Below are 27,861 nucleotides of genomic sequence, written 5' to 3' on the forward strand. Positions count from 1 at the left end.
GGAGAAAAACCCCAGTCGCCTAAAACACATGAAAATCGTGAAAAAAACTCTATGAAATCATATCTTTTATACAAGATAGAAAAAATAAAATTAACGCTAGTTTTTTTAAAATATTTTTTTTTATTTTGTATGTAAGAACAGGAAATGACAAGCACTGAGTTTGAAACAGTTAAAAAGATAGACAATGAGACCAAAGTGGTTAGAATAGGTGATTTAAACGTAAGATACTCAAAGAAATACAAAAAATATTCTTTGTCAGACATTTTAACACTATCTGAAGGAAAGAAAGCACACGACTGGGTTAAAAATGCTTCTACTCAGAAAATTTTGACAAAAAATCCTGAGCTTATGATATCGGTAAGATTCTATGGAACAAGAGCATATCTTATAGACAAAAGTCTTATACCAGTAGTTTTGTTATGGATTGACCCAGTTGTTGGATATAATTTCATAACATATGGTTCATTCGATACGGAACGTTGCAGTGAAGGCTTACTTTACATCGTTCAGAAACCGAAGGACTTCAATACAAAGAGATATAAGATAGGAAGAACATTTAATATAACTCAAAGATATGACAGTATAGTCAATAGAGTTAAGGTTGCGTTTGTTAACGATATGAGAGCTGCTGAAACAGAACTACTTGAAAAGTTTGAGAAAATGTATGGTGCTCCCACGAGAGGTAAAGAAACGTTTGAAGTAGATGAGATCGACAAAGCTATAAAAGTATTTGACGAAGTTGCTGAAAAATACATGTAAAGCGTTTATTTTTGGTCTTTTATACAAGATAGAAAATAGCGTTAGTTTTTATAAAATATTTTTTTTTATTTTGTATGTAAAGACAGAAATGACAACAACAGAGAACAAACACACTGCTATCGTTCATGAAGCCATAAGTGAAGAATACGAGTGGGTTCAGTATAAAAACAGTTACGTCTCATTCGTTCGGTCAAAGATGACATGTACCAAATGCAAAGTATTTTCAATGCTCTTCGTTCTACAAAGCAAGCACATCATTGGTTTGAAAACCAACAGACAAAGAACTTTTAGAAGAATTTCCTCATATGTTTGCGACCCGCGGAAAACCGCGGGTCGAGATTCCGTACGAAAATCGTCAAAATTTGCCAAATGGTTTGAGAGGTTGGTATGTACATAGACTTCTTGTAAATGCTGTTGCAATGTGGGCTTCACCTCGCTATGCTTGTTATATTTTCATGATGTTAGATGAAATTCATAGACAAGAACGTGAAGAGCAGAACAAGCTTGAAGCAAAAGACAAAAACATACAGAAAAGAATACCACGTTCGGTACCAAAAGGAAAGGAAAAGAACTATAAGTATATGATTTACACTGAAGAGATGGAAAATGAAGAAGACAGAGATATGGTTATGTTGCATTTAGTCAGAAGAAACAACAAAAGCTTTTACGACTTAGCTAAGATTTACAAATCTGACAGAAATTGGTTCTATCGCGAAAACTTACCGATTTCAATGACACCAAATGAAGATGTTAAACAGATAGTTCAAGATACGTTACTCAAAACACTATGATATGAAAGGTTGTACAATACTTACATTCAAAGAAGATTTGCCGCTACTGAAGGAAAAAATAACAGAGTATTTTGACAACTTCAAAGAGGAAGAGTAAATGAACCATTTATTTTTCAAGCTTGACACCAAAGATGGCTCATGTAGCTCTAGATGGTAAATTGTCTTGTCCGAGTCCTTCTGGCATTCCGAGTCCTTCCTTCCGACAGGAAAAGTTTTTCTTTCCGACAGGAAAAGTTTTTCTTTCCGACAGGAAGAACTCTTCCTTCCGACAGGAAAAGTTTTTCTTTCCGACAGGAAAAGTTTTTCTTTCCGACAGGAAAAATTTTTCTTTCCGACAGGAAAAATTTTTCTTGTTGTCCGTCCGTAAACCATTCAAATTTTCGAAAATTGAGAACTTTTTGGCCGACCTTCAGGAAAAATTTTTCTTTCCTTCAGGAAAAATTTTTCTTTCCTTCAGGAAAAATTTTTCTTTCCTTCAGGAAAAGTTTTTCTTTCCGACAGGAAAAGTCCTTCCTTCCAACTGGAAGAACTCTTCCTTCCGACAGGACACAAACGGATGGCTGACGTACCACCAACCGAGTCCATTCCAAAGCCAGAAGAACCGACAGCCCCAGCACCACAACAGACTAAGACTCAAACACTTACATTTTTACGCTTGACTTTTTACAATTTGAACTTTGTTTGCGTAGATGTGAATTCTGAAAGAAGTATGAGGGTCTTGTATGACTTTGTACTTCTCCATAGTTCATGTCTGTCAAACTTACCTGCCATGGACTCTTTCATAAGTTCCATGAAATCGTCTTCGGACAATCCGGGGAAAAGTATGATATCAGTAAGTATTCTCTTTACATCCTTACTTAAACTCTTTGCTGTCTGTACACAAATGACAACTGAAATGTTAAAGTGTCTGAGCTTCTTAAGAATTCGACACATGTCTTGTTCTCTGTTCTTTAACAAAGGATGAGAAGCAAAGTCATCTAAGATAAGAAGACATCTGTGAGGTAAGTCTTCCAATCGTAAGATTGCAATTTCTTCGAAATGTATTCTATCTCTTTCTGTTTGTTTCTGAAGTGTTTCTTCTCTAATATTCTCTGCATTTCCTCATTTGGGTCTTTAAACTTAGAATTGACATACTCATTTATAGCATTGTACTTCAAAACTCTTCTTGGTACTTCTTTATCCAATCTAACAACTCAGAGTCTTTTATACATACTAACTTAGACTTTTTTATAAATCTTTGAACGAATTGACGGTTTGGTCAAATTGACCCGAAGTACTACAAATGACAACTAACTCATAGAATGGGTTCTTCTCATCTAGTTCTTGTTGTTGTGCAGCCATTTTAAGATAAGTGAAAGTCTTACCCGACCCAGGCGGTGCAATTAGACCTGTTATACCATTCTGAGCAAATAAGAACTTGTCATGTATGGGTTTTATCTGAGCATTTTCCAACTTCCTCTTGTTCTTATTTAAAACATTCTCAAATTTCTTGTCAATGTCAGCAAACTTTTTTCTAACATATTTTTAGAAAAATTAAAATTTTTATCTTTTAGGAAATGTCTAGCGATTTCGCTATCTATATTCGAGACAAGCTTTTCGACAGCAAAACATCTGTCGACCATAAAATCTTACATAGTGTAAACAAGAAAGGTGAATTTGTTCTAAAGTTCTGTTTCTGGGAATATGACAAGAACCATAAAACCTTAAGCAGAGAAGTCTTAAAATTTGTCAATGACAGACTTGTTGACAGAGATGACGCCTCTTGGAGAGATGAAGTCCAACAAAACTTCTTAGAATGCAAAGAAGACACATGCGCTGTTCTTGAAAATGAAATAGAAGACAGAATAGAAGAGCTATTAAATGACAAAGCACTTTTACAAAAATATGGTTCTGAGAAGTTTGACATAACTCCACCAGAGAAGAAGAAGAGAGAAAAGAAAGAAAAGAAAGTAGAAGAAGAGAAGAAAGAACCAGAGCCAGAGAAGGGGAGATATGACATGTAAAAATAAAATTTTATTTTAGAACATTTCTGGGTCAATGTCAATGTTCTCTTCCTCTTTAGGAGCAAACACCGGCTTAGACTCTAAAATCTTTTTACCCAATTTACCTTGAACTTCAACTACTATCTTAGACTCATAATATTCATAGTCGTCTGCTTTCTTTGGTTCATAAGGTATAACAAGTTTGTATGCTTTGCCTTCTTTAAGGTTTGAAAACCTTCTGTCAAAACTTTCTTTGACTGTTAACAAACCTTCTATGTCTAAGTCTTCAAATTTCGCACCATTTTTAGTCACAATAGCAAACTTAACTGGTTCGATGTTCCAAACTTTGTCAAATGTAGACTTTTCAAAATGGTAGAAGTAAACATTCAAATATGTGAATGGGTCTAGTTCTTCTTTGACTTCTGTCATATACTTGTTTACTGAGATGAATTTCGTCATCTTTTCTATCGGATAAAAAAATATTTTTTTTTAAAATTTACTCAGAAAAATTTTTCTTTGTATATACACCATTCTGAACATCTAAAAGACTTTTGACATTTGCCAAGAATGTTCGTTTAGACGCTGTCATATAACCATATTCTTGACAATACTGTTTATACGAATCGTACAATGACCTTTCATCTAAACACTCAAAGTTAGTCTCATCTATAAACAGTTCATATACACTCTTGTTTGCTTCTAACAATGTTTGTCTCTCTTCGGTATGTGGAATTTGTCTTGGATTGAACTTTGAAATATCTAATGTCATGAAATATGAGAACAAGTGGTTGTAAAAGTTAGGTGTCAAAGTTTCTGCTAAGTCGTCAAAATATTCTGTATCTTGCATATGAGCTTCTGACGTTCTGACAACTACATATCTTCTGTCAGAACTTTCTAACTTCATCGGAACGGCGTTGTTTGAAACCATGATGAAATTTGCAACATTTTCACAAACTCTTTGGTCTTTATATTTTCTTTCAACAACTCCAACTTTGTCTGTTATAAGACTCTTCAAAGCATCTGAGTTTAAAACCTTTGTTGTATCTATACTTTTGAAGTTCGTTACATACTATAAGTTTCATATTCTCTATTGAAGAGTTAAATTTACCGCAGATGTTTTCTAAGTTTGTCATATTCGGGTTCGAATAGCCCTCTAACAGTTTGCATAAGATATCTGTAAAGAAAGTGTTCTTACCTGTTCCTTGTTTTCCAATTACAATGAGAGCAGTTTCATTTTTAGCACTTGGATGTTGTAAGATGTTTGCAAACCAACATAAGATATACTCATAGACTCTTTCGTTTCCATTGCATATAATTTCTTTGACATGGTCTAACCAAGCTTCTATAACATTTTCTTTCCATTCTACTTGTTCGTATTTATATCCAGTGAAGATAGAATAGAAGTTTGGAGATGGTGTATAGAACTTTATACCACGAAACTGAAAAATCTTCTAACTTTGACAATAAGATATCCCAAGCATCTAACATCTTCATACCAACTTGTACGACTTTTATTTTCTTAAGTTTCTGTTTACATTCTTGTTCTGAAACTATTGTCGCTTTAGGTTTGTTAAAGACTACATCCCATTCTTTCATGACATAACATTCTGGGGCAGAGTCGACATAAATGACTAAACGTTTCAAATTCTCGACTGCTTTGTTATAGTCTCGAAATGGACACATATTTCTGAAGGCTTGGAAGTCATAAAAATCTGAAACGTCTATTCTGTACATTTTTTTATAAAAATAAAAAAAAATATTTTTTTTATTCTTGAGCTATTTGTTGCATTTGTTGTTCTTGAGCTATTTGTTGTTGAAGTTGTTCTTGTAGTACAATACTTTCACCAGTTGCATCTTCCAATTCGAAACTTTCTGCCGTCATTGACAAATACATAGGACATAAAAGTTTTACAGGAACAAAGTTTGCGTCAACTAAGGTTAAGTTTATGTTTGCTAAAGTGTTTGAGTTTACTAAAGCTGAAAACTCTGCATTCGAATGAACAATAGGCAAACCAGCAGAGAAAGTGTTGTTTATACGCATGAGTATCTTTTGGTCATAGTAGTTTCTGTCGACATTCGAATAGCACTTTGAACCTAAGTTTGAAACAATATATAAAATAGGTGTACTTAAAGTCAATGGAACAGACATTCCTTGTATGACACCTTTTCCTGTTATAGGAAACTGTTGGTAGTAAAAACCAGATATAAGTTTTGTATTATAGCTCATATCGTTTATACTAAACTCAGTCGGACATCCAAACATAATGAAACCTGCTCTAGTTGCAGCACATGTTACATCCGTCCTTAAAGTATTAAATAAGTCAACAAAACCTGTTGGTGGTATATCTGAGTAAGTATCTTCAAAGGAGTATTTTTTACCATTCACAACAACAAAGTCTTCTGGTGTCAAAGAGCAAAAAGGCTTTAGTCGTCATCGTGTTTAAGGTCAGTTTACAATATCGTCCTTGAGGACTTTGTAAGTTTGTTGTTATAGAATTATATGACTCAGGGTTTTTAGTCGTAATAGTATAAACCACTATGTCTTCTGCCATTTTTACTTAGCAAGTAAATTTTAATGAAATGTTGTGGTCGTCAAATATTTTTATGACGTCTGGGAAACTATATTTTAAGTTCAAGGTTTCACCTCCTTTCATAACGTATATCTTGTCAATGACATTATATGAAACACCACAGCAAGCAATGTCAGGTTCTATTTCTTTGATGTTTATATCGTCTGCCTCTGTCAAAAGTTTCAATAGTTCTTTCAAAATTTCATGAGGTGCGATGACATATGAGTTCACTTTTACAGGGTTGTGCTCAACCAAGTTTAACATTATACCCAAAGCCTGACAAATCTTCTCCTGAGTTTTAAGCTTATCTTTCAGTTGCATGTAGTCATTTCGAATATCTGCAACAGAACTTAAGTCTCTGCTAACTTCAGGATATGTTGGTTGTTCTTTTACAGGAACTATTGTTATACCATCTTCGTCTTCGTATGGTTTCCCCACTTCAACATCTCTTTCTTTGACATTGACAACAACACTTTGACTGTTTGTTTGAGTTGGTGAATTTAACTTCACGTCTGCCACCGCCATTAAACCTTTTGAAACACTTACGCTTCTATTTTTCGGAAATGACATTTTACTTAGAATAAAAAGATGGACGTATTTGAGTATCTCTTCGAATTGAAGCAAAACAAAGTTTACACACACAAACAATACAAGTTCATTGACAGAATAGTTCTTTATACAAACAATGGAAAATGTTATAGAATAGCAGTCTTTGCTGAACCAAAATATTTTCATAAAGCAAAGAAAGTTGGTATAACCGAGATGGTGAAAGTTCTTGAAGCAGACAAAAATATAACAACAAAACTTACAGATATTTCTAAAGGAAAGTTTTTAATACAATACTATGTTAAGACTGGCGTACTGTCAATATTTGACGGAGAGAAGTCAGTTCAAGAACAACTTACTGACCTGCTGCCAAAATCTGCTCGATGGAAGCTGTCGTTATACCAATCTGAGGAGCCCCAGCAGGTTTCATCGAACGAATCTTCAAAAGAGCATCTTCCGTGAAAAGTGCTATTGGTTTTGTAAACTTCTTTGCTCTCAGTTCATCTGGACCGTCTCTGTCACCAGTATATTGTATTTGTACAGTACCAACAGTTGAAATACCACCCATAAAGTCTTCTGAGTCAGCAAATGGAATGCCAAGCCAAAAGTTTGAACGGTCTCCATTTGTATATTGAGTGTTTTGAGCTCCTGTATGAGTCCATACTTTCACATATGGCATAATAGAACTTTGCATTTCAGGGTTAATGGTTGTTGTGAAGTTGTTGTTAAAGTTCATAGCATCTAATGTCAAGTTGTATGACCTCATATCCTCAACTGTAGAATATTCTTCTCTTGGATAGTATTTGCCATCTATGTTTATATGGTATTTAATACCAGGGTTGTAGAAGCAAGAATAGTCATTTATAGTTCGTCTGAACAGTACAAACATAGTATCTGCATGTTTCATTGCAGTTGTTAAGGCAATATCTGTTCTTGCACCTGGGTCAGCACTTTGGTTTCCAACTTCACCTGCAAAGTCTTTGACAGATATTTGGTGTATAGGGAACATAAGCGGAACTGCAATATATTTGGCAGCTAAAGCATTTGAAATATCTGGGTCCAACATATAGACTGCAAGTCTGCTTTCTATTCTCTTGCATTCAAATTTTTCGCATGTGAACTTAACTGGGTCCCAAGCATCTCCAGCAGCATTGAAATAATAGTTTACTTCAGTGTTGAGGTTTGAGAAACCAAAGTCTAAGTCAACTTTGTTTTTGCAAAAGTCGGCGAATGACATTTTATTTGTTCCCACTACTTCTGTAAGAGTGAATGGGTCTTGTGTTGTTGGTGCAATGACTAAGTTATTTTTGCTTGGAGTAAGTTCAATAGAAATTTTTCCTGCCCAGTTTGGCAAGTATCTTAAAAACCTGAAGATGAGGAAAGATGACAAAGGAACTCTAAGTTTCAATTTTACTTTGGTTACTGCTGCTGCAGTTTGTCCAGAAAGGTTAACATAAACTCCTGGAACGTTAGGGTCAAGTCTTCTTATTTTCTCAATAGTTGCATACTGGTCTGTTTGTTCTCTAGCTTGTGGTTGTACTGAGTTTCTCAAAGCGAACCATTCATAGTTTGCCCATGTTACTGTTTGAACTAAGTCAGAGTTAGAATATATCTTATATCCCATGAAAACTTCTGGAGCATATTGGTATCCGACATAGAAAATTCCATTGCAACCTTTCTTGTCAGACAACTTGGCAGAAGGTTTTATTTCAATGTCTTGTTCCACGTATAAGAAAGAGTTGTCAATAGAAATTATATGAAACCTGTCGCAAGCAATATCTACTGTTGTTGAAGAACCTTCTCCAAACTCACCTACGTTTCCATAAGAAACAGCAGTTGTATATTCGTAAGTTCCAGGAACTATTTCTGACCTTCTAATGGCATTGTCGCATTCGTTATACCATTCGGAAACATTTCCATTCATAGCATCCAAAACTGTTGGCGTTATATTCTGAGCGGCGTACATTTCATATGGGTAAAAATATAGAATAGTTGGATTTATATATCATAATAGAACCCACGTGGACCAAGCTTTACTTTCTTCCTGACTGAGTTTTTAACTCTTCTTTTTCCTTCATTGCCACTACTTTCACTAGATGAAGTTACTTCTTCACTACTTTCACTTTGTTCTACTCTTCTTCTTTGGTGTCGCTTTGGTAACTTGCCCTCTGCTTGAAGTTGTTGCATCTTTGCATTATGTTCATCTAGTATGTTGCAAATTTTCCATGCCCTTTTTGCCTTTGGGCTCTGGTCGCCCATCTCAGGTAACCTATATCCTAGAAAGAGTTTGTCATAGTCTGTATTTGAGTCTTCGCGTATTGTTTGCATGACTCTTTCCTGAGTTTCCGGTTCAAGCTCTTCAAACAGAGCCTGTCCATATGGAATAAGCTCGTTTCCAAATATATGTTTTTGTAGCCATTCTGGTTTTCTTTCCATGTTACCAACTATATCTTTTGTGAATGGGAAAGCTTTTACCCAATCTTTCAGTCTTGCGTCGTTTATTTCTGTAGTTGGTTTTATTTTGTCAAGGAACATGTTTTTCAATACTAACATTTCATTTGGTACTGTCCATTTGAGTTTTCTTAAATATTCATCCCTTCTCAGTTCATCGTCTGCAAAGTAAGTTTTTATGACATTTTGCAAACTTTCATTTGCAAGGTCATGTACAATAGGTTCTCTTCCTTCTCTCTCCCTAACTGTCTTTCTAAACTCTTCACCAAATATACCATCTCTATGGTTCTGTGTAGTTCTTTGAGATAAATGTTTTAGAACGTCAGGTGTTATATTTCCATCAGCCATGTTCATTTCATACTGGTTCAAAATATCTGCATCTTTCATATCTTTCAATGGCATTAAAGCCGCGCTTAAAATACCAGCTATATCTGGTTCACCATTCAATTCCATTGCGTCTACAACTTCTTGGAATTGTGGTTGTAAGTTTATGAACCACCTATCCGGATTAGCTTTATGACCCCATCTCATTGTAGTTCCATCGTCTGCAGAAACAAAAGTAGGTTTGTTTCCATCTTGGCTAGGTTCTGAATGAACTTTAAACAATGTTTCATTTCTATATGTTTTCTTGAAATTTAACCTTTTATCTTCACCGAGTTCATCCAAAGATTGAACGTTAAATGGTCGTAAGTAAAAAGGGTTGTTGTATTTGCTTACATTTTCTTTCAGTACTTCCATTCTATGCTGAATATTTTCATCTGGTGTTGGAGTCTTTTGTATGTCGGCAAACATTTTTCGATATTCTTCTACTATGTCAGCCGAATTTTTTTAGACTCTTGGAAATATTCCATATTCTCCGCATACACTTGTTGAGGGTCAAGATTTTTCGGCTGTTCCAAATCTTCATCTAGTTCTGTGAAGTTAGTTTCCAAAGGAGTGACTTGTTCGTTTCCTTCAGGCTCTTCTAGCTGTTGTTGCTGAACTATTTCTTCCATGTCTGGTTGTATCTGAACTTCTTCCTGTGGAGTTTCTTGTACCTCATCTGGTGGCATTTCATATATTCCGAGACCGTTTTTAACAAGTTCCCTTTCTAAGTCATCCGGACTCATAAACCTTTCTTCTTTCGTTCCGTCTCTATTTTTTACGCGTTTCATGAAGAGAGTTAAATTGTCATTTAGCTCTGACATCAAATATCTCGGAGTAAATTCGTTCATGTCATTTGGATGATATGCTATTAAATCATATCCCTTAGCGAGCTTGTATTTTCCAGGTTTGAGATTATATCCCTTTGGTGCAGAGCCATAAAGCTAAATAGGTTCGGGTCAGTATTTCCATCCTTGAACTTTCGAATAGCTTCTTTATATCTGTCACTAAAGTCAATACTATCTGGGTAACCATAGTCTTCTTTAAGCATTTTTAAGAATTCTTGGTTTCCTTGTTCTCTACTTCTTTTATGTCCTTGCTCTGTTTGTGGAGGTGGTTGTTGTGCAGGGTTTTGAACTGTTGGTTGCTGTGCTGGTTGTTGTGTTGGTTTTGGTGCATGCCTGTGTCTATGTCCATGTGACGATGTAAATGTGTTAGGTAGTCCTGGTGCAGGTGCTTCTCTTGGAGGGTTTGGTGGTATATAAGTTCCACCAGCTGGCACATATGTTCCATCTGCAGCGTAATGTCCTACCTGACTTTTCGTTTTTAAGAAAGCATTTACTAGGTCTGTTTTGGTCTGTTGTAACTCTTTTTTCTTGACTTTTCACAACAGTTGCTCTAACGGCGTCATAGGCACTTTGAACTGCCTGTCTCGTTGCTGCATCTGTTATTTTCGTCATATTTTGTGCTACTTCTTTTAACTCTTTGTCGAAACCTTCAGACTTCAGTTTCTTTCCAGATGAGAAGTCGTTCACTTGTTTCACCTTACTATGAAGAGCTTCGAAGGCGTTCTTAAAGTCAGCATTTGTTAAAGTTTCATTTGAACTGTCTTCATCCGCTTGTATTTTTGTCCTTATTGACCCTATGAGTTGGGCTGCTTTAGCGTTGGCTTGGGCATCTAACCAGTCATTGTTAGCTTTTATATATTCTGCGCTTTTCATTGCCTTTTGCATGGCTGCGTCGTTATTTTTACTTTCTTGTGCTAAGTTTTCATACTGTACGGTTTGGTTTTGCAACTGTAAAAGTTTTTCTGCCTTTACATTTGCTTCAACTTCTTTTTTATACTCATCGCTATCCATATATGTCTTCAGGGCTTTTTGTTTTATCTCTTCATCTTTCAGTATTTTATATTGAGTAGTATGGTTTTTCAAATTTATGACATCTTGTTCCATTTTTGCTACTTCTGTTGCTTTTTCTGACACTTTTTTCGCATATTCCTCTGTACTTAGTTCTTTCAGTTGTTCTTCTTTCTTCTTTTTCTCTACGTTTAACTCATTGAGTTTCTTTGTGTGTCTGTCATATTCTAGTTTCTTTTCGTTTTCACTTATTTGCTTCTGTATGTCTATGTTTGACTTTTTGACATCTGCTATTTGATTTTTGAGTGAACTCAAATTCATTTGACTTTGAGGGTTATAGGCTGTTCCGTCTGCAGCTCCACCATAGCCTGCCATTTTCGCTAAAAGTGCCGCTCTTAAACCTCCACTCTGTGCACCAATGACTCGGTTTAAAAGCATAGGATTGCTTGACATTTGTTGCAACATAGTGGGGTCATTCAGCATTTGTTGTTGCAACTGTTGTTGTGGTGTCAGTCTTACTATTGGATGTTTCAATGCTCTCTTCCTCTTACGTATATTCTTACGTAGCTTACGTGGCATTTTAAGTGAAGTTAAAAAGCGGCTTTTGACAGATGGAACACATACTTTTTCAGTAAGGACATGTGGGGTGAGAAAAGAGGTGAGAAAACAGGTGAGATCTCACCTCTTCACCTAAAATATATTTTTATTGAATTCTGTATAAAATTCTGAGTAAAATGACAGATGTTTATATGACACTTTCTCCGGTTTATAGGACCTCTCTCATCTTCGGGGCTAGAGGGCGCAACGCGCCTGGAAGCCCCACTACCTTTTTTTTTTTTTTTTTTAATTTTAATTAAAAAGCCGTTGCATCAAAAATTTACGCCCTGAAAATTTTCTATGAAAAATTTATTTCATTGGATGGTATTTTTCCTCCATAAATATAAACATTTCAATAAAGTTTAGTCACTTTTGCATTTTCAATGAAAAAGTCCCTAAACTTGTTTCAAAATGTGAGCTCATTTTACTGTTTTTAATTACGGTTCACAAGCTCGCCCAAAATAAAAACCGTAAAAGTGACTAACATTTTGCAAAAATTTTGAGAGTTCATTTCTGGATAAAAAAAAAGTCATTTCAATAATGAATTACCATATAATATCAATATAGTATATATTTAGATAGATTTAGTAATTTCGGATGATCGCAGTTTGAGTACTCAAGATTTTTTTATTTAAATTATGAAAGGGATATCTTTCAAAATCTATAGGAAAAGTAACTTAAGGTCTCAGCCGGCGCCATTCAATTTCGCTCAAAAATATTCGCAAATTGCAGAAGAATACAATGACTATAAAGTGTGTTAAGTATTAAGATATTTTAATTGCTGTTTGCTTGGCGTTTAACTATTAGAAAAAAATTCAAAAATAATAAAATTTTATACGATATATAAAATAAACAAAATAATACAAATTAATTATCTAATTCTTCCAAATCAGATGGAGGATCTTCGAAATAATGAAGTTTCTTTCTTGAATTAATTGACTTTCTTGCTCCAGACGAAGGCATAGAAGGTTCTGCAATAGATTTTGCAGGTTCCTGATTATTTTCCTGATTTGAAAGTGAATTTTGAATTGAAAGAAGAGGAACTTCCTCAGCTTTCTTTTCTTCTTCTAAAATTGCTTCATTCATAGCTTTTGCGAACGATAAAGAAGCCTTTTCTTCATTCTTTTCTGTTTCAAGAATCATTTCATCTGCTTTCTGGTCTGGATTTTCTGATTGAACTTGGTTAATCAAAGCATTTGATAAGGAAAGAGATTTTTCATCTGCCTTTTGTTCTTCACTTGGTTTTTGTTCAGAATCAAGATTAGATACAATAGACTTTGTCAATGGTAATGATTCTGGTTCTTTGTTCTCTTCATTTTGTTGTGATGATGGTGTTTCGTTGTGTTCAATAGAATCTGAAATTGTTTGTGTAAGTGATAATGATGGTGTTTCTTCTTTAGTTTCGTTTGTTTCTTCTTCTGCTTTATTTGTTGAATCTTCTTGTGATTGTTCTTGTTCTCCTTCTTTTGTGATGTTTGATGAAATAGATGCTGTGAGTGAAAGAGATGGAGTTTCTTCGGATTTTAATTCTGGTGATTTGTCTTCGTTTTCTTGTTCTGATGATTTAGATTCAAGATTATCTGTAATTGATTTAGTTAATGATAATGAAGGTGTTTCATTAAGTTTTTCGTTGTTAGATTCTTCTGAGTTTTGTGTTTCTGCTTCTGCTTCTGTTTCTTCTTGATTTTCCTTATTCTCTGATATTGATTGGATTAATGGTAAAACCGGTGTTTCTTCTTTCTTTTCTTCAGATTCATTTGCTGCTATTTCTTTATTTTCTTCTTCTTGTTTTGTTTCAATGTTATCTGCTATAGATTTTGTTAATGATAAAGAAGGAGTTTCTGATTCATTTGATGCTAATGATGAATTACTTTCTTCTTTAGTTTGTAATAAATTATCATTGATTGATGTTGAAATTTCTCTCTCTTTTTCTTCTGTTTTATCTTCAATGTTTTCTTGAATTGATTTAGTTAAAGATAAAGAAGGAATTTCAGTTTCTTCATTCTTTTCTTCGTCTTTATTTTCTTGGATGTTTTCTGCAATTGTTGGAGTTAAAGGTAGAACATCATCTTTCTTTTGTTCCAATTCTTTATCTCCTTGTTTAGATTCAATGTTATTTTCAATTGATTTAGTTAAAGATAGAGAAGGAGTTTCTTCTTTATCAGGTTCTTGTGGCTTTTCTTCGATATTCTCTGCAATTGTTTTGGCTAATGATAAAGAAGGCGTTTCAACTTCATCTTTCTTTTCTTCATGTTTATCTTCATTCTTTTCATCAACTTGTTTTTCTTCGATATTCTGTTCAATTGATTTAGTCAATGATAATGAAGGAGTTCCTTCTTTCTCTTGTTTTTGTGTTTCTTCTTTCTTTTCTTCAACTGGTTTTTCTTCAACTGTTTTTTCTTCAATGTTATTTTCAATTGTTTTAGTCAATGATAAAGAAGGAGTTTCAAGTTCATCTTTCTTTTCTTCTTGTGTTGGAAGTTCTCTTACTTCAATATTTTCTGCAATAGATTTCGTTAATGACAAAGTCGGAGATTCATTTTCTTTTGGAGTTTCTTCTTTCTCTTGTTCAGAATTTTCATCTTTTGGTGGTTCATTTTCTTCTTTGTTTTCTTCAATGTTTTCTTGAATTGATTTAGTTAAAGATAGAGAAGGAATTTCAGTTTCTTCTTTCTTTTCTTCGTCTTTATTTTCTTGGGTGTTTTCTGCAATTGTTGGAGTTAAAGGTAGAACATCATCTTTCTTTTGTTCCAATTCTTTATTTTCTTGTTTGGATTCAATGTTTTCTTCAATTGTTGGAGTTAAAGATAAAGTAGGAACATCATCTTTTTTTTGTTCCAATTCTTTATTTTCTTGTTTGGATTCAATGTTTTCTTCAATTGATTTAGTTAAAGATAAAGAAGGAGTTTCTTCTTCATCCTTCTTTTCTTCCTGTGTAGGAACTTCTCTTTCTCCAATGTTTTCTGCAATAAATTTCGTTAATGACAAAGAAGGAGTTTCATTTTCTTTTGGAGTTTCTTCTATCTTTTCTTCATCTTTATTTTCTTGGATGTTTTCTGCAATTGATTTAGTTAGTGATAAAGAAGGAGTTTCTTCTTTCTTTTCTTCTGTTATTGGAGATTGCTTATCACTAGTAGATTCGGATTCTTCATTAGGTTTATCTTGATTAGTATCTTGATTGTCTTTATGTTCTTCTAAAGGATTTTCTCCTTCTTGTTTCTTTTCATTTGAAATCTCTGTTTGTGGAAGTAACTTGTCACTTATTGATCCAAATAAACTTTCATTAGGTTTTTCTTGTGGTTCAGTGCTAGAAACATTTGATTCTGGTTCTTTGTTCTCTTCATTTTGTTGTGATGTTGATGTTTCGTTGTGTTCAATAGAATCTGAAATTGTTTGTGTAAGTGATAATGATGGTGTTTCTTCTTTAGTTTCGTTTGTTTCTTCTTCTGCTTTATTTGTTGAATCTTCTTGTGATTGTTCTTGTTCTCCTTCTTTTGTGATGTTTGATGAAATAGATGCTGTGAGTGAAAGAGATGGAGTTTCTTCGGATTTTAATTCTGGTGATTTGTCTTCGTTTTCTTGTTCTGATGATTTAGATTCAAGATTATCTGTAATTGATTTAGTTAATGATAATGAAGGTGTTTCATTAAGTTTTTCGTTGTTAGATTCTTCTGAGTTTTGTGTTTCTGCTTCTGCTTCTGTTTCTTCTTGATTTTCCTTATTCTCTGATATTGATTGGATTAATGGTAAAACCGGTGTTTCTTCTTTATTTTCTTCTTCTTGTTTTGTTTCAATGTTATCTGCTATAGATTTTGTTAATGATAAAGAAGGTGTTTCTGATTCATTTTCAACTGTTTTTGATTCTTCATTATTTTGGGAAACTTCTTCTTTTGGAGATTCTTCATTATTTTCTTCTTGTTTTATTTCTAGTTTCTCAACAATTGATTTTGTAAGAGATAAAGAAGGAGTTTCTTCTGTTTCTGTTTTTGGTTCTTCGGAATTTGGTGTAACTACATTTTCATCTTCTTTCTTGGTTTCTTCAGCAGGAATTTCTTTTGTTTCTTCTTGTTTGAGATCGATTTTCTCTGAAATAGATTGAGCCAATGATAATGAAATTGGTTCTTCTTTTTCTTCCTCTGGAATTTGATTTTCTTTATCTTTTTCTTCCTCTGGTTCATGAACTTCGATTTTATTTGTAATTTCATTTGATAAAGAAAGAGATGGTTTTGATTCTTCTTCATGAGTTTGTTCTGTTTCATTTTGATTATTCATCAAATTTCCTGGAATTCCAAGAGCTCTTGATAAAAGAGGCATTTCACCATCTGGTTTTTCTTCTTCTTCAGCTTGATTCTTTTCTTCTTCCTTATTTGCATCAACTAAACTACCTAATTTTAGCATTGCATTCTTTGGAATTAATTCAAGATTTTGCTTTTCTTCCTCTTCATTATTTGGCTCTTTTTTCTTTTCCTCTTCTTCATTATTTATTTCTTCTTTCTTTTCCTCTTCTTCATCATTCTTTGGTTCTTCATTCCTTTCTTCTTCATGTTTATCAACTAAATTTCCAAGTTTAAGAATTGCTTCATTGGGAATTACTTCAAGTTTCTGTTCTTTTTCAGTTTCTGGGTTTTCATTTAATTCTTTCTTTTCTTCTTCTTCATTTATTTTCTCGTCAGAGCTTTTTCTTTCTTCTTCTATCTCTTTTGGCTCTTCTTCTTTCTTCTCAGTCAAATTTCCTAATTTGAGAATTGCTTCATTTGGAATAATTTCAAGTTTTTCTTCTTCTTCATTCTTTGTTTCTTCCGATTCTTTATTTTCATTTTCATTGACTTCTTTATTATTCTCTTCATCATATGATTTCTTTTCTTCTTCTGCATGATTAATTTCCTGTTGAATTTCTTCATTTTCATCTGCAATTTCTTCTTCATTATTTGGCTCATTAAACTCTTTGTTTTCTTCTCCATCTTCTTTCTGATCTGTTTCTTGTTGAATTTCTTCTTTTTCTTCTTCATGATTTAGCTCATTAAACTCTTTATTTTCTTCTTCTTCAAGAGGTTTTTCTTCTTCGATTTCATTGGTTTCCTTTTCTTCTTCAGAATCAGATTTATCAAGTTCTTCAAATGAATCGTTTGCTTTGTTTGTATCAAGCTTTTCAATGAAGATTTCTTTGAGACTCTTGCTCTCTTCTTCTTCACCTTTTTCGTTGTCATTGTCTTCAAACCTTGAATCATCAATTTCGTCATTTTCTTCTTCTTCGTTTTGAGAAGAAATTAAGTTTGGAGATGAGTGATTTCTTGGCATTGGTTCATGAACAGGAATTGTAAATGGTTTAGCAACAATGACTCTGTCTGGTTCTCTAACAGGATGAACAGCTTCTTCCTCTTCTTCGTTTTTGTCTTCAAAATTAATTCTGTAATTATTCAGTTCATCCTGTTTTTCTCGCATTCTCTTTGCATATTCTTCACGCCATTTACGCTCTTGCTCAAGACGACGTTGTTTGGCGAGTTCTCGTTGCTCTTTTCGTTCATTTTCTTCTTCAAATTGGCGTTTGAGATCATCAAGAACTTCATTCTCGTCTTTGATACGCATTGTCTTCAATGGATCATTCTTTCCTTTCCTGCGTGGTGTTTCACGTGTAGAACCAGATGATTGTCCATTTCTTGTACGATGTAATCTGTTGGCTTTATTTACTTTTGGAAATATTACTTCTGGATTGGATGTACGAGGTCTTAGAGATAAAGGCTGAGATGTAATTGGCTTCATACCATTTTCTTGAATGATCTGATTGATCAAATCTCTTGAAACATAAGGTTCTTCATTAGAAATCTCTCCGAAAAGTAAGTTTGACGCTGTATTTGTGTTAGTTGCTTTAGTCATCGCTTCAGAATAGCAAAGTGGTTCTTCTTCATAATCCATTTCATCGTCTACTGAAAAAATTGGATCAAAATCAGAATCAGCTTTTGCTGTTTTTCTTGGTTTGGCATTTGTCCGCCTTGGAGATCTTATGCTTCTATGATTTTTTTTATTCATTTCTCTATTGTATTCGAATTGGAGAATATCATTGATTAACTCGGACTCGACTTTGAGTTTATGTTTTCTAATTTGATTTTTTCTTTCAGTTGCTTTCATAAAATGTATTGCAGGCTCTGCTCTGTCATTTACAGCATGCTTTCCAGATGCAATACGGGCACAATGCTCTCTATATCTCTTGATACGGTTCTGTCTCTCAAGATATGAAGCATCATCAGCCATTTTTAGTAAATTTGAATTATAAAAAAATGTAACGAGATTTACATTTTTTGCACATTGAAAGGGATGTTTAAATTAGAAATATGCTCGAAGAATGTGATACTTGAAATATAATAGACAAAAATGACCTATATCTATGAGATCTAAATGATTACAAGAAAATGCTCAATTCGAAATATTTTTTTTATTTCATATTGATAGTATTTGCAAATAATGAAACTACAAAGCCAGTTCAATACTAATTTTGTTGCATGCTAAGATCAGTCATAATGTAAACCTCTCAATTTTATTGTCGTGGGAAGTATCTCAATTCCTTCAAAAAAATTGAAAAACTATTTAATTTTAAAAATATAATACTTTTAATTAGTTAATTAATTGGAGATATTTTTAAAAATCACTTTTGATAATACTTTTGAGAACTTTAATTAAAAAAATATATTCAAAAATATCCAGGATATCAAGAGGGAATTGTTCCTTATGAGGTATATAGTTATGATGTATACCTCATAAGGAACAATTCCCTCCTTAAAATGAGAAAACTTGTTCGAAATTGTTTATCATTTCGAACAAGTTTTCTCGTTTTTAATAGGAAACTAAAGGCTATGAGGCACTGATTATATATTAGTGCCTCATAGCCTTTAGTTCCTAATAGATAGCTGGGGAACTTTCTCCAAATGATAAGTTATTCAGAGAAAGTTTCCCAGCTATCAAAAGGGAATTGTTCCTTATGAGGTATATAGTTATGATGTATACCTCATAAGGAACAATTCCCTCCTTAAAATCGTAGACATTTTTATTCTTATTAATCAACCATTCAAAATCATATTCCTCTGAAAAGTTATTTTATTAAAAATTTAGAATTTTAATAAATATAGAGTTGGAATTTCATACAATACCTATATATTTTCAATAATGGAATTTGAAAACCATTCTCAAAAGTTCTCAGAAAACCTTTTTTTCATTAATTTTAAGAAATCTGAGTATTAAATTAAGTGATAAATTCGTTTGACACTACTTTAATTTTTAAATTCAAAAAATTATATGTGCTTCTTAAAATGACTCAAAAAAATTTTATTATAAAATAATATATAATATTAAAAATCCCACAACATTTTTTTTACTTTACATAATCGTACTTCCTCGACGATTAATTTCCACTCAATTTCTATCGTTGACCGAACTTAGCATGCAACAATTTTCTATTTATCCAGTTTAAATGATACTTTTTGACTTTTTTTTCAGCAATTTGTAAGTTCTAGATTCGATTCTTTAGGAAAAAGAAGGTGTTCTGTTTAGTATATTCAAATATGGCGTATGCGCAATTGTTTATCCTTTTTTTTTTTTTTTTGTATTAATTTTCCACCAACTAAAACAAATTTCATGACGCAGAAAAACACTAATGAGGGTGTTCTTAACCAATTACTAGAACATCTTTCAGCTAGAGAACTAAGTAATCTACAAACAGAAGCACAGCAAAGTAATTTAATTCTACCAGAAAAAGTTCAAAACAGAACAGCAAACAACAACAATCAGGAATATAGAACATCACTTCAAGGTTTAGATAGTCAAGTCAAAAAGCAAAGAAAAATTTCTATACAACAACAGAAACACATTATTTTAACATCACAATATAAGAGTTTCAATAACGATCTTATAGCAGCTTACAAAAGGGAGACAAGCGAGTTTAAGAGAGATATTGATTCAATCGAAAACAAACCTGTCGAACAACATGATTATGAAGATATCTTCAAGGATATTCAGAGTATTATCAACATACAAAAGGATAAGGCTAATTTACCACCTAGTGCTAAGATAGAAATTTTTCAGAAAGATGCACCTAAAAATTAATTGTTCGTTATTGTTTAATTCTTTATTTTTCGTATATTAGTAAATTAAATAAAATATCATCAGTTCCTCTTTTTATAGTTAAAGAATAGCTGTTTCAGAAAATAAAATTTTCATTGCCAAAATTTCGGATTTATAGAGAATGTCTTATTAATAATCGCAATATATTCCAAATTAGCTAATATCTGCAAAGAATTATACTTTATGTAATTGCAAATTCAATTATACTTTGCAAAGTTCCTACCAAACATTAAAGGAGAACCGCCATTAACTAAATCATTACATCTAATTGTAACAAAAACGATTAATATATTGTTTAATACTTATATTATTTTCTATATCTCACTACCAAAGAATAAAATGTAAGTTTATTCGTTAAAATATTGACATTTGACTACGGCCGATTATGCATTAATGAACATATATATATATTTGAATATTTCTCAAAAATATTTTAAACTATTTGCTCAAAATAATTCAATTTCTGGAGACTAAAACTTAGGCATTAAATATAATACCATATTTTTATAGCTACACAATGTAAGGACAGCATTTAACAACAAAATAATAATCAATAAAGAATATTGTATTTAAGGACCTTTTGATATCATAGTAAATGAGTCAGTTACTAAGATAATGACAAAACCAATGATTCCATCAATTGAATCTGAATTCATTCTTTCAACATAAGAAGCAGCTTCATCTGCATTTACAAGTGACGATTTTAGCGTAGTACTTTCCCTTGATTCGGTAACATTTTCATGAGAAACGTTTCCATACGCCCAATTATTTTTCTGTAAAAAGCGAATTACCATATAAAAATCGTAGAATATTGAGCCAATTCCATGAATTATAAATGGTGAGCTTTTGTCATGAGATAAACGTTTCTCTCTTGAAAAAGAAAAAATTAATGTTGCAATATTTGCAATCAAAAGAAGTATATCCTCTGCAAGCCTAACGTAAATAGTTGTAAGAATCGAGAAATAATGTAGAAAGATTCCAATAAGTCCTGTCGCAACTGCTTGCGCAATTGAAACCCACCCGGAAATGATATATAAGATAGAAGGTATGGTTATAACGATTAACGATAGTGGATATAATACATAGGGCTGGATTTTTGCATATTCGAATATAATCATTCCAGTGATTACTGTAGATAATGAATAACTGTATGGGAAATTCCTATAAGGAACGCGCAAATTTGTACAATAGCATGGACCTGGATTATCAATCCAATAAGCTAGCCATGGTGCAAGTGCAAAGGTGTAAGAAATTCGATGAAAGATTGATAAAAGGCTGTATCTAACTATTTCATATAAGGATTTTGCTTTCGCTCTATTGTTTCTTGCTGCGTGTTTAAAAAAATATGGTAAAATTAGCTGAACTATAATAACAATTGCCATTATATAGTTTGGTTGAAAGTAATAAAACAAATCTGCGTTTATTGTTCGAATAACAGTACTATATTTAAGAGCAAAACATCTGTTAAGAAAATTTTCGTTTAATGTGTTAAAACAATTATCAGCAAAATTACCCATAAATGACAACTTTTAACCTCAAATGTTCACATAAAAAGAGCAACATTATTGTGCTAATTGGGCATATATATAAAAAAGAAATTTAATTAAATAAAAGAACATTTTGCAGATATTGATATTTGAAATAACTACCAATTAAGCAAATGTGTTTCATCCGAAATTTTTCATTCTGATCAGAATGAAAAATTTGAAATTTGATTGAAATTTGAAAAAGATCCACATCTATATTTTCGACATATCTTTTCGATTAATTTAAAAAAAAAAAAAAAAAAAAGGTATTGGGGCTTCCAGGCGCGTTGCGCCCTCTAGCCCCTAAATTTTTCCAAAGTTTATTCCAACAAAAATTAGAATGTCATTCCGTAATTGGGACGAAGTCATTGCGCACTTTTCTACGCACCAACCAACACCAGAGCAGTTAGAAGTGCTTGAGAAGATGAAGGAGGAGACTCTGGAGTACTTGAGACAACAAATTGCAAATTACAATTCGAAGATTGACGAAACAGTCTATAGAGTCTCATCGGCAGAGTCACATATAGAAGTGGACCAGTTGGTCAGTGACTTATTATATTATACTGCTGAACGAAACAAATTATATAACAAATTGAAAGAATTGGAATAAAAAATTAATATTTTACTTATATTTTTTTTTACAAGCTCTGGGTCTTGCTTAGTATGTGTGGGGCTTCCAAGGGCTGCGCCCCTTCTAGCTCATAAGAAATTTAGTATAAATTAAGTTTTTATTCGGAAAATTGTTAATCTTCTGGTGTGAATTCGGAGGACTCTTCTTGGATAGAGTCTTATATTTCCTCCTCTTCTTCTTCTTCCTCCATTGCTTCTGGGAAGAAGCCTTCTTCTGGGTCGAAAACATTATATAATGTGTAATTGAATGACACACTATATCTTTCTTTGAGTTCGCTCCTGACAAAGAACTTAGTTCCAGGAATACAGAAGACTTCTGTGCGTTGGAAAAGCTGATGTCCTGGAACGAATTTGGCAATTAGAGACTTCTTTTTTCCGAATTGTTCAGGAGTTTCCATGACGACAGTAACAACATCTCCATCTGCGAGGTCTTGTTGTTGTTCGGAAAGGTAAAGAGCAATGATATGAATGGTTGCTGCGTTGAATTCGAGAAAGTCGAATTCAAATTGTGTGGTCGTATAGCATTCAAACCATTTTGTACAGTTGTCTCCGAACTCGTCAATGTATTCATCATCGTCATATCCGTAACTAAAGACTTGGAATTCGGCAATTCTCTTGTCGAATGACCGTTGCATGTAACGAGGAAGATTTTGACGAACTTGGTATAAAGTTCTCAACATTATAAGCTTAGTAAATGTTGGAAAATACTGAACTAAGACATCGCTAAGCTCAATTGGATTTGGAATTGTCTTAGTAAGTTCAATTGAACTAGCAATTGCTTTGTTCAGAACTTCACAGAACTGAGTATTGTATGTAGCGTCTGGTTGTGTGTTTTCTTCGGCGTCTTTGAGATATTTAGAGCAAATTTGTTGAAGAATTTCTCTTAATTCGCTGTTAGACTTTTTGGTGGTTATTCTAACAGCTGTGCCAGTTCTTGGAGGTTGTGGGGCTTTGGCTTTGGTTAGCGGTTGAGAATTGTTAATGTTGGCTTCCATTAGACAAAAATAAACTGTTTTTTTCGGACTACTCATAGAAAAGTTTAAAATAAACCGTTTTCGTCAACGGAGACCCCCTCTATTTTTTATTTTATTTAATAGTTACCGTTGGCAAACCGTTCCATCTCAAATATTGAATGAACTATAAACGTTTTTTGTTTTCTATATATACTTTTTTGTCCAACGGTAAAACTTTTTACACAACGGTTTTGAGAGTCGTTGCTGTTGACTTTTTTGTAGAGCACTCAAAATAGTACAGCTTTGTCCGGACAAGTAAGGGTCTATCGTCGCTACAGGAAAAGTTACAGGCGTTCCAAGGAAGTACTTTGAGAAGCCTTTTCCCCTTATAGAATGAGATAGGACGGTTATTTTACAAAACTGACAACACTTTGACCGAGTAGTTTTTTGTGCTGAACAAAAAGTGTCATATAAACATCTGTCAAAAACCGCTTTTTAACTTCACTTAAAATGCCACGTAAGCTACGTAAGAATATACGTAAGAGGAAGAGAGCATTGAAACATCCAATAGTAAGACTGACACCACAACAACAGTTGCAACAACAAATGCTGAATGACCCCACTATGTTGCAACAAATGTCAAGCAATCCTATGCTTTTAAACCGAGTCATTGGTGCACAGAGTGGAGGTTTAAGAGCGGCACTTTTAGCGAAAATGGCAGGCTATGGTGGAGCTGCAGACGGAACAGCCTATAACCCTCAAAGTCAAATGAATTTGAGTTCACTCAAAAATCAAATAACAGATGTCAAAAAGTCAAACATAGACATACAGAAGCAAATAAGTGAAAACGAAAAGAAACTAGAATATGACAGACACACAAAGAAACTCAATGAGTTAAACGTAGAGAAAAAGAAGAAAGAAGAACAACTGAAAGAACTAAGTACAGAGGAATATGCGAAAAAAGTGTCAGAAAAAGCAGCAGAAGTAGCAAAAATGGAACAAGATGTCATAAATTTGAAAAACCATACTACTCGATATAAAGTACTGAAAGATGAAGAGATAAAACAAAAAGCCCTGAAGACATATATGGATAGCGATGAGTATAAAAAAGAAGTTGAAGCAAATGTAAAGGCAGAAAAACTTTTACAGTTGCAAAACCAAACCGTACAGTATGAAAACTTAGCACAAGAAAGTAAAAATAACGACGCGGCTATGCAAAAGGCAATGAAAAGCGCAGAATATATAAAAGCTAACAATGACTGGTTAGATGCCCAAGCCAACGCTAAAGCAGCCCAACTCATAGGGTCAATAAGGACAAAAATACAAGCGGATGAAGATAGTTCAAATGAAGCTTTAACAAATGCTGACTTTAAGAACGCTTTCGAAGCTCTTCATAGTAAGGTGAAACAAGTGAACGACTTCTCATCTGGAAAGAAACTGAAGTCTGAAGGTTTCGACAAAGAGTTAAAAGAAGTAGCACAAAATATGACGAAAATAACAGATGCAGCAACGAGACAGGCAGTTCAAAGTGCCTATGACGCCGTTAGAGCAACTGTTGTGAAAAGTCAAGAAAAAGAGTTACAACAGACCAAAACAGACCTAGTAAATGCTTTCTTAAAAACGAAAAAGTCAGGTAGGACATTACGCTGCAGATGGAACATATGTGCCAGCTGGTGGAACTTATATACCACCAAACCCTCCAAGAGAAGCACCTGCACCAGGACTACCTAGAACATTTACATCGTCACATGGACACAGACACAGGCATGCACAACAACCACCTCCACAACCAGCACAAAACCAACAAACAACCAGCACAGCAACCAACAGTTCAAAACCCTGCACAACAACAACCACAAACAGAGCAAGGACATAAAAGAAGTAGAGAACAAGGAAACCAAGAATTCTTAAAAATGCTTAAAGAAGAGTGTGGTTTCCCAGATACTGTTGACTTTAGTGACAGATATAAAGAAGCTATTGGAAAGTTCAAGGATGGAAATACTGACCCGAACCTATTTAGCTTTATGGCTCAGCACCAAAACGGATATAATCTCAAACCTGGAAAATACAAGCTCGCTAAGGGATATGATTTAATAGCATATCATCCAAATGACATGGATGAATTTACTCCGAGATATTTGATGTCAGAGCTAAATGACAATTCAACTTTCGTCATGAAACGCGTAAAAAATAGAGACGGAACGAAAGAACAAAAGCTTATGAATGCGGATGACGTAGATAGGGAAATTGTTGAAAACGGTCTCGGAATATATGAAATGCCAGCAGATGAGGTACAAGAAACTCCACAGGAAGAACTAGTTCAGATACAACCAGACATGGAAGAAATAGTTCAGCAACAACAGCTAGAAGAGCCTGAAGGAAACGAACAAGTCACTCCTTTGGAAACTAACTTCACAGAACTAGATGAAGATTTGGAACAGCCGAAAAATCTTGACCCTCAACAAGAGTATGCGGAGAATATGGAATATTTCCAAGAGTCTAAAAAAAATTCGGCTGACATAGTAGAAGAATATCGAAAAATGTTTGCCGACATACAAAAGACTCCAACACCAGATGAAAATATTCAGCATAGAATGGAAGTACTGAAAGAAAATGTACACAAATACAACAACCCTTTTTACTTACGAGCATTTAACGTTCAATCTTCGGATGAACTCGGTGAAAATAAAAGGTTAAATTTCAAGAAAACATATAGAAATGAAACATTGTTTAAAGTTCATTCAGAACCTAACCAAGATGGAAACAAACCTACTTTTGTTTCTGCAGACGATGGAACTACAATGAGATGGGGTCATAAAGCTAATCCGGATAGGTGGTTCATAAACTTACAACCTCAATTCCAAGAAGTTGTAGACGCAATGGAATTGAATGGTGAACGAGATATAGCTGGTATTTTAAGCGCGGCTTTAATGCCATTGAAAGATATGAAACATGCAGATATTTTGAACCAGTATGAAATGAACATGGCTGATGGAAATATAACACCTGACGTTCTAGAACATTTATCTCAAAGAACTACACAGAACCATAGAGATGGTATATTTGGTGAAGAGTTTAGAAAGAAAGTTAGGGAGGGAGAAGGAAGAGAACCTATTGTACATGACCTTGCAAATGAAAGTTTACAAAATGTCATAAAAACTTACTTTGCAGACAATGACCGAGAAGGGATGAATATTTAAGAAAACTCAAATGGACAGTACCAAATGAAATGTTAGTATTGAAAAACATGTTCCTTGACAAAATAAAACCAACTACAGAAATAAATGACGCAAGACTGAAAGATTGGTAAAAGCTTTCCCATTCACAAAAGATATAGTTGGTAACATGGAAAGAAAACCAGAATGGCTACAAAAAACATATATTTGGAAACGAGCTTATTCCATATGGACAGGCACTGTTTTGAAGAGCTTGAACTCGGAAACTCAGGAAAGAGTCATGCAAACAATACGCAAAGACTCAAATACAAACTATGACAAACTCTTTCTAAGGATATAGGTTACCTGAGATGGGCGACCAGAGCCCAAAGGCAAAAGGACATGGGAAATTTACAACATACTAGGTGAACATGAGACAAAGATGCAACAACTTGAAGCAGAGGGCAAGTTACCAAAAGCGACACCAAAGAAGAAGAGAAGAGTAGAACAAAGTGAAAGTAGTGAAGAAGTAACTTCATCTAGTGAAAGTAGTGGCAATGAAGGAAAAAGAAGAGTTAAAAACTCAGTCAGGAAGAAGTAAAGCTTGGTCCACGTGGGTTCTATTTATGACAATAAATCCAACTATTCTATATTTTTACCACATATGAAATGTACGCCGCTCAGAATATAACGCCAACAGTTTTGGATGCCATGAATGGAAATGTTTCCGAAATGGTATAACGAATGCGACAATGCCATTAGAAGGTCAGAAATAGTTCCTGGAACTTACGAATATACAACTGCTGTTTCTTATGGAAACGTAGGTGAGTTTGGAGAAGGTTCTTCAACAACAGTAGATATTGCTTGCGACAGGTTTCATATAATTTCTATTGGACAACTCTTTCTTATACGTGGAACAAGACATTGAAATAAAACCTTCTGCCAAGTTGTCTGACAAGAAAGGTTTGCAATGGAATTTTCTATGTCGGATACCAATATGCTCCAGAAGTTTTCATGGGATATAAGATATATTCTAACTCTGACTTAGTTCAAACAGTAACATGGGCAAACTATGAATGGTTCGCTTTGAGAAACTCAGTACAACCACAAGCTAGAGAACAAACAGACCAGTATGCAACTATTGAGAAAATAAGAAGACTTGACCCTAACGTTCCAGGAGTTTATGTTACCTTTCTGGACAAACTGCAGCAGCAGTAACCAAAGTAAAATGAAACTTAGAGTTCCTTTGTCATCTTTCCTCATCTTCAGGTTTTTAAGATACTTGCCAAACTGGGCAGGAAAAATTTCTATTGAACTTACTCCAAGCAAAAATAACTTAGTCATTGCACCAACACAAGACCCATTCACTCTTACAGAAGTAGTGGAACAAATAAAATGTCATTCGACTTTTGCAAAGACAAAGTTGACTTAGACTTTGGTTTCTCAAACCTCAACACTGAAGTAAACTATTATTTCAATGCTGCTGGAACTGCTTGGGACCCAGTTAAGTTCACATGCGAAAATTTGAATGCAAGAGAATAGAAAGCAGACTTGCAGTCTATATGTTGGA

The 27,861-nt window shown here is 33.8% G+C and overlaps 13 protein-coding genes and 2 pseudogenes across 15 annotated transcripts, besides 2 other annotated features; 6 read left to right on the forward strand and 9 right to left on the reverse strand.

Moving 5' to 3' along the window:
- Nucleotides 1-9,687: part of a mobile genetic element that runs on past the window's edge.
- On the forward strand, nt 145-759 carry TVAGG3_0151660 (organellar and viral DNA polymerase type B; the record flags this gene model as incomplete). Its single annotated transcript, XM_001310310.1, has 1 exon — nt 145-759. The coding sequence occupies one exon, from the start codon at nt 145-147 to the stop codon at nt 757-759; it is 615 nt and encodes a 204-aa protein (XP_001310311.1).
- Nucleotides 848-1,647, forward strand: TVAGG3_0151670 (annotated as a pseudogene). Its single transcript has one exon. A coding segment is annotated over exon 1 (800 nt).
- Nucleotides 3,107-3,553, forward strand: TVAGG3_0151680 (uncharacterized protein; the record flags this gene model as incomplete). Its single annotated transcript, XM_051224675.1, has 1 exon — nt 3,107-3,553. One exon carries the CDS (start codon nt 3,107-3,109, stop codon nt 3,551-3,553), a length of 447 nt encoding a protein of 148 aa, XP_051109661.1.
- TVAGG3_0151690 (protein of unknown function, DUF4108 family) lies at nt 3,569-3,991 on the reverse strand (the record flags this gene model as incomplete). Its single annotated transcript, XM_051224676.1, has 1 exon — nt 3,569-3,991. The coding sequence occupies one exon, from the start codon at nt 3,989-3,991 to the stop codon at nt 3,569-3,571; it is 423 nt and encodes a 140-aa protein (XP_051109662.1).
- TVAGG3_0151700 (Poxvirus D5 protein-like family) lies at nt 4,029-4,379 on the reverse strand (the record flags this gene model as incomplete). The annotated part of the gene is made up of 1 exon (XM_051224677.1): nt 4,029-4,379. One exon carries the CDS (start codon nt 4,377-4,379, stop codon nt 4,029-4,031), a length of 351 nt encoding a protein of 116 aa, XP_051109663.1.
- On the reverse strand, nt 6,091-6,627 carry TVAGG3_0151710 (protein of unknown function, DUF4106 family; the record flags this gene model as incomplete). Its single annotated transcript, XM_051224678.1, has 1 exon — nt 6,091-6,627. The coding sequence occupies one exon, from the start codon at nt 6,625-6,627 to the stop codon at nt 6,091-6,093; it is 537 nt and encodes a 178-aa protein (XP_051109664.1).
- On the reverse strand, nt 8,072-8,614 carry TVAGG3_0151720 (uncharacterized protein; the record flags this gene model as incomplete). Its single annotated transcript, XM_051224679.1, has 1 exon — nt 8,072-8,614. A coding segment is annotated over one exon (543 nt), but the record flags the coding sequence as incomplete, so codon positions are not given.
- Nucleotides 8,647-9,453, reverse strand: TVAGG3_0151730 (protein of unknown function, DUF4106 family; the record flags this gene model as incomplete). Its single annotated transcript, XM_051224680.1, has 1 exon — nt 8,647-9,453. One exon carries the CDS (start codon nt 9,451-9,453, stop codon nt 8,647-8,649), a length of 807 nt encoding a protein of 268 aa, XP_051109666.1.
- A 221-nt stretch (nt 9,688-9,908) lies between the features above and the next one.
- Nucleotides 9,909-10,513, reverse strand: TVAGG3_0151740 (annotated as a pseudogene). The gene has a single exon. A coding segment is annotated over exon 1 (605 nt).
- Nucleotides 10,514-11,205: 692 nt separating this feature from the next.
- Nucleotides 11,206-11,897, reverse strand: TVAGG3_0151750 (protein of unknown function, DUF4106 family; the record flags this gene model as incomplete). Its single annotated transcript, XM_051224681.1, has 1 exon — nt 11,206-11,897. A coding segment is annotated over one exon (692 nt), but the record flags the coding sequence as incomplete, so codon positions are not given.
- Nucleotides 11,898-12,729: 832 nt separating this feature from the next.
- On the reverse strand, nt 12,730-18,170 carry TVAGG3_0151760 (uncharacterized protein; the record flags this gene model as incomplete). The annotated part of the gene is made up of 1 exon (XM_001310305.2): nt 12,783-18,164. One exon carries the CDS (start codon nt 18,162-18,164, stop codon nt 12,783-12,785), a length of 5,382 nt encoding a protein of 1,793 aa, XP_001310306.1.
- Nucleotides 18,171-19,271: 1,101 nt separating this feature from the next.
- On the forward strand, nt 19,272-20,182 carry TVAGG3_0151770 (uncharacterized protein; the record flags this gene model as incomplete). Its single annotated transcript, XM_001310304.1, has 1 exon — nt 19,542-20,009. One exon carries the CDS (start codon nt 19,542-19,544, stop codon nt 20,007-20,009), a length of 468 nt encoding a protein of 155 aa, XP_001310305.1.
- A 1,711-nt stretch (nt 20,183-21,893) lies between these two features.
- TVAGG3_0151780 (uncharacterized protein) lies at nt 21,894-22,163 on the forward strand (the record flags this gene model as incomplete). The annotated part of the gene is made up of 1 exon (XM_001310303.1): nt 21,894-22,163. The coding sequence occupies one exon, from the start codon at nt 21,894-21,896 to the stop codon at nt 22,161-22,163; it is 270 nt and encodes an 89-aa protein (XP_001310304.1).
- A 178-nt stretch (nt 22,164-22,341) lies between these two features.
- Nucleotides 22,342-23,178, reverse strand: TVAGG3_0151790 (uncharacterized protein; the record flags this gene model as incomplete). The annotated part of the gene is made up of 1 exon (XM_001310302.2): nt 22,342-23,178. The coding sequence occupies one exon, from the start codon at nt 23,176-23,178 to the stop codon at nt 22,342-22,344; it is 837 nt and encodes a 278-aa protein (XP_001310303.2).
- A 468-nt stretch (nt 23,179-23,646) lies between these two features.
- On the forward strand, nt 23,647-24,375 carry TVAGG3_0151800 (protein of unknown function, DUF4106 family; the record flags this gene model as incomplete). The annotated part of the gene is made up of 1 exon (XM_051224682.1): nt 23,647-24,375. A coding segment is annotated over one exon (729 nt), but the record flags the coding sequence as incomplete, so codon positions are not given.
- Nucleotides 24,376-25,880: 1,505 nt separating this feature from the next.
- Nucleotides 25,881-27,861: part of a mobile genetic element that runs on past the window's edge.

Source organism: Trichomonas vaginalis, chromosome IV (genome assembly GCF_026262505.1).
Source record: "Trichomonas vaginalis G3 chromosome IV, whole genome shotgun sequence".
In the NCBI taxonomy this organism is placed as follows: Eukaryota; Parabasalia; order Trichomonadida; family Trichomonadidae; genus Trichomonas; species Trichomonas vaginalis.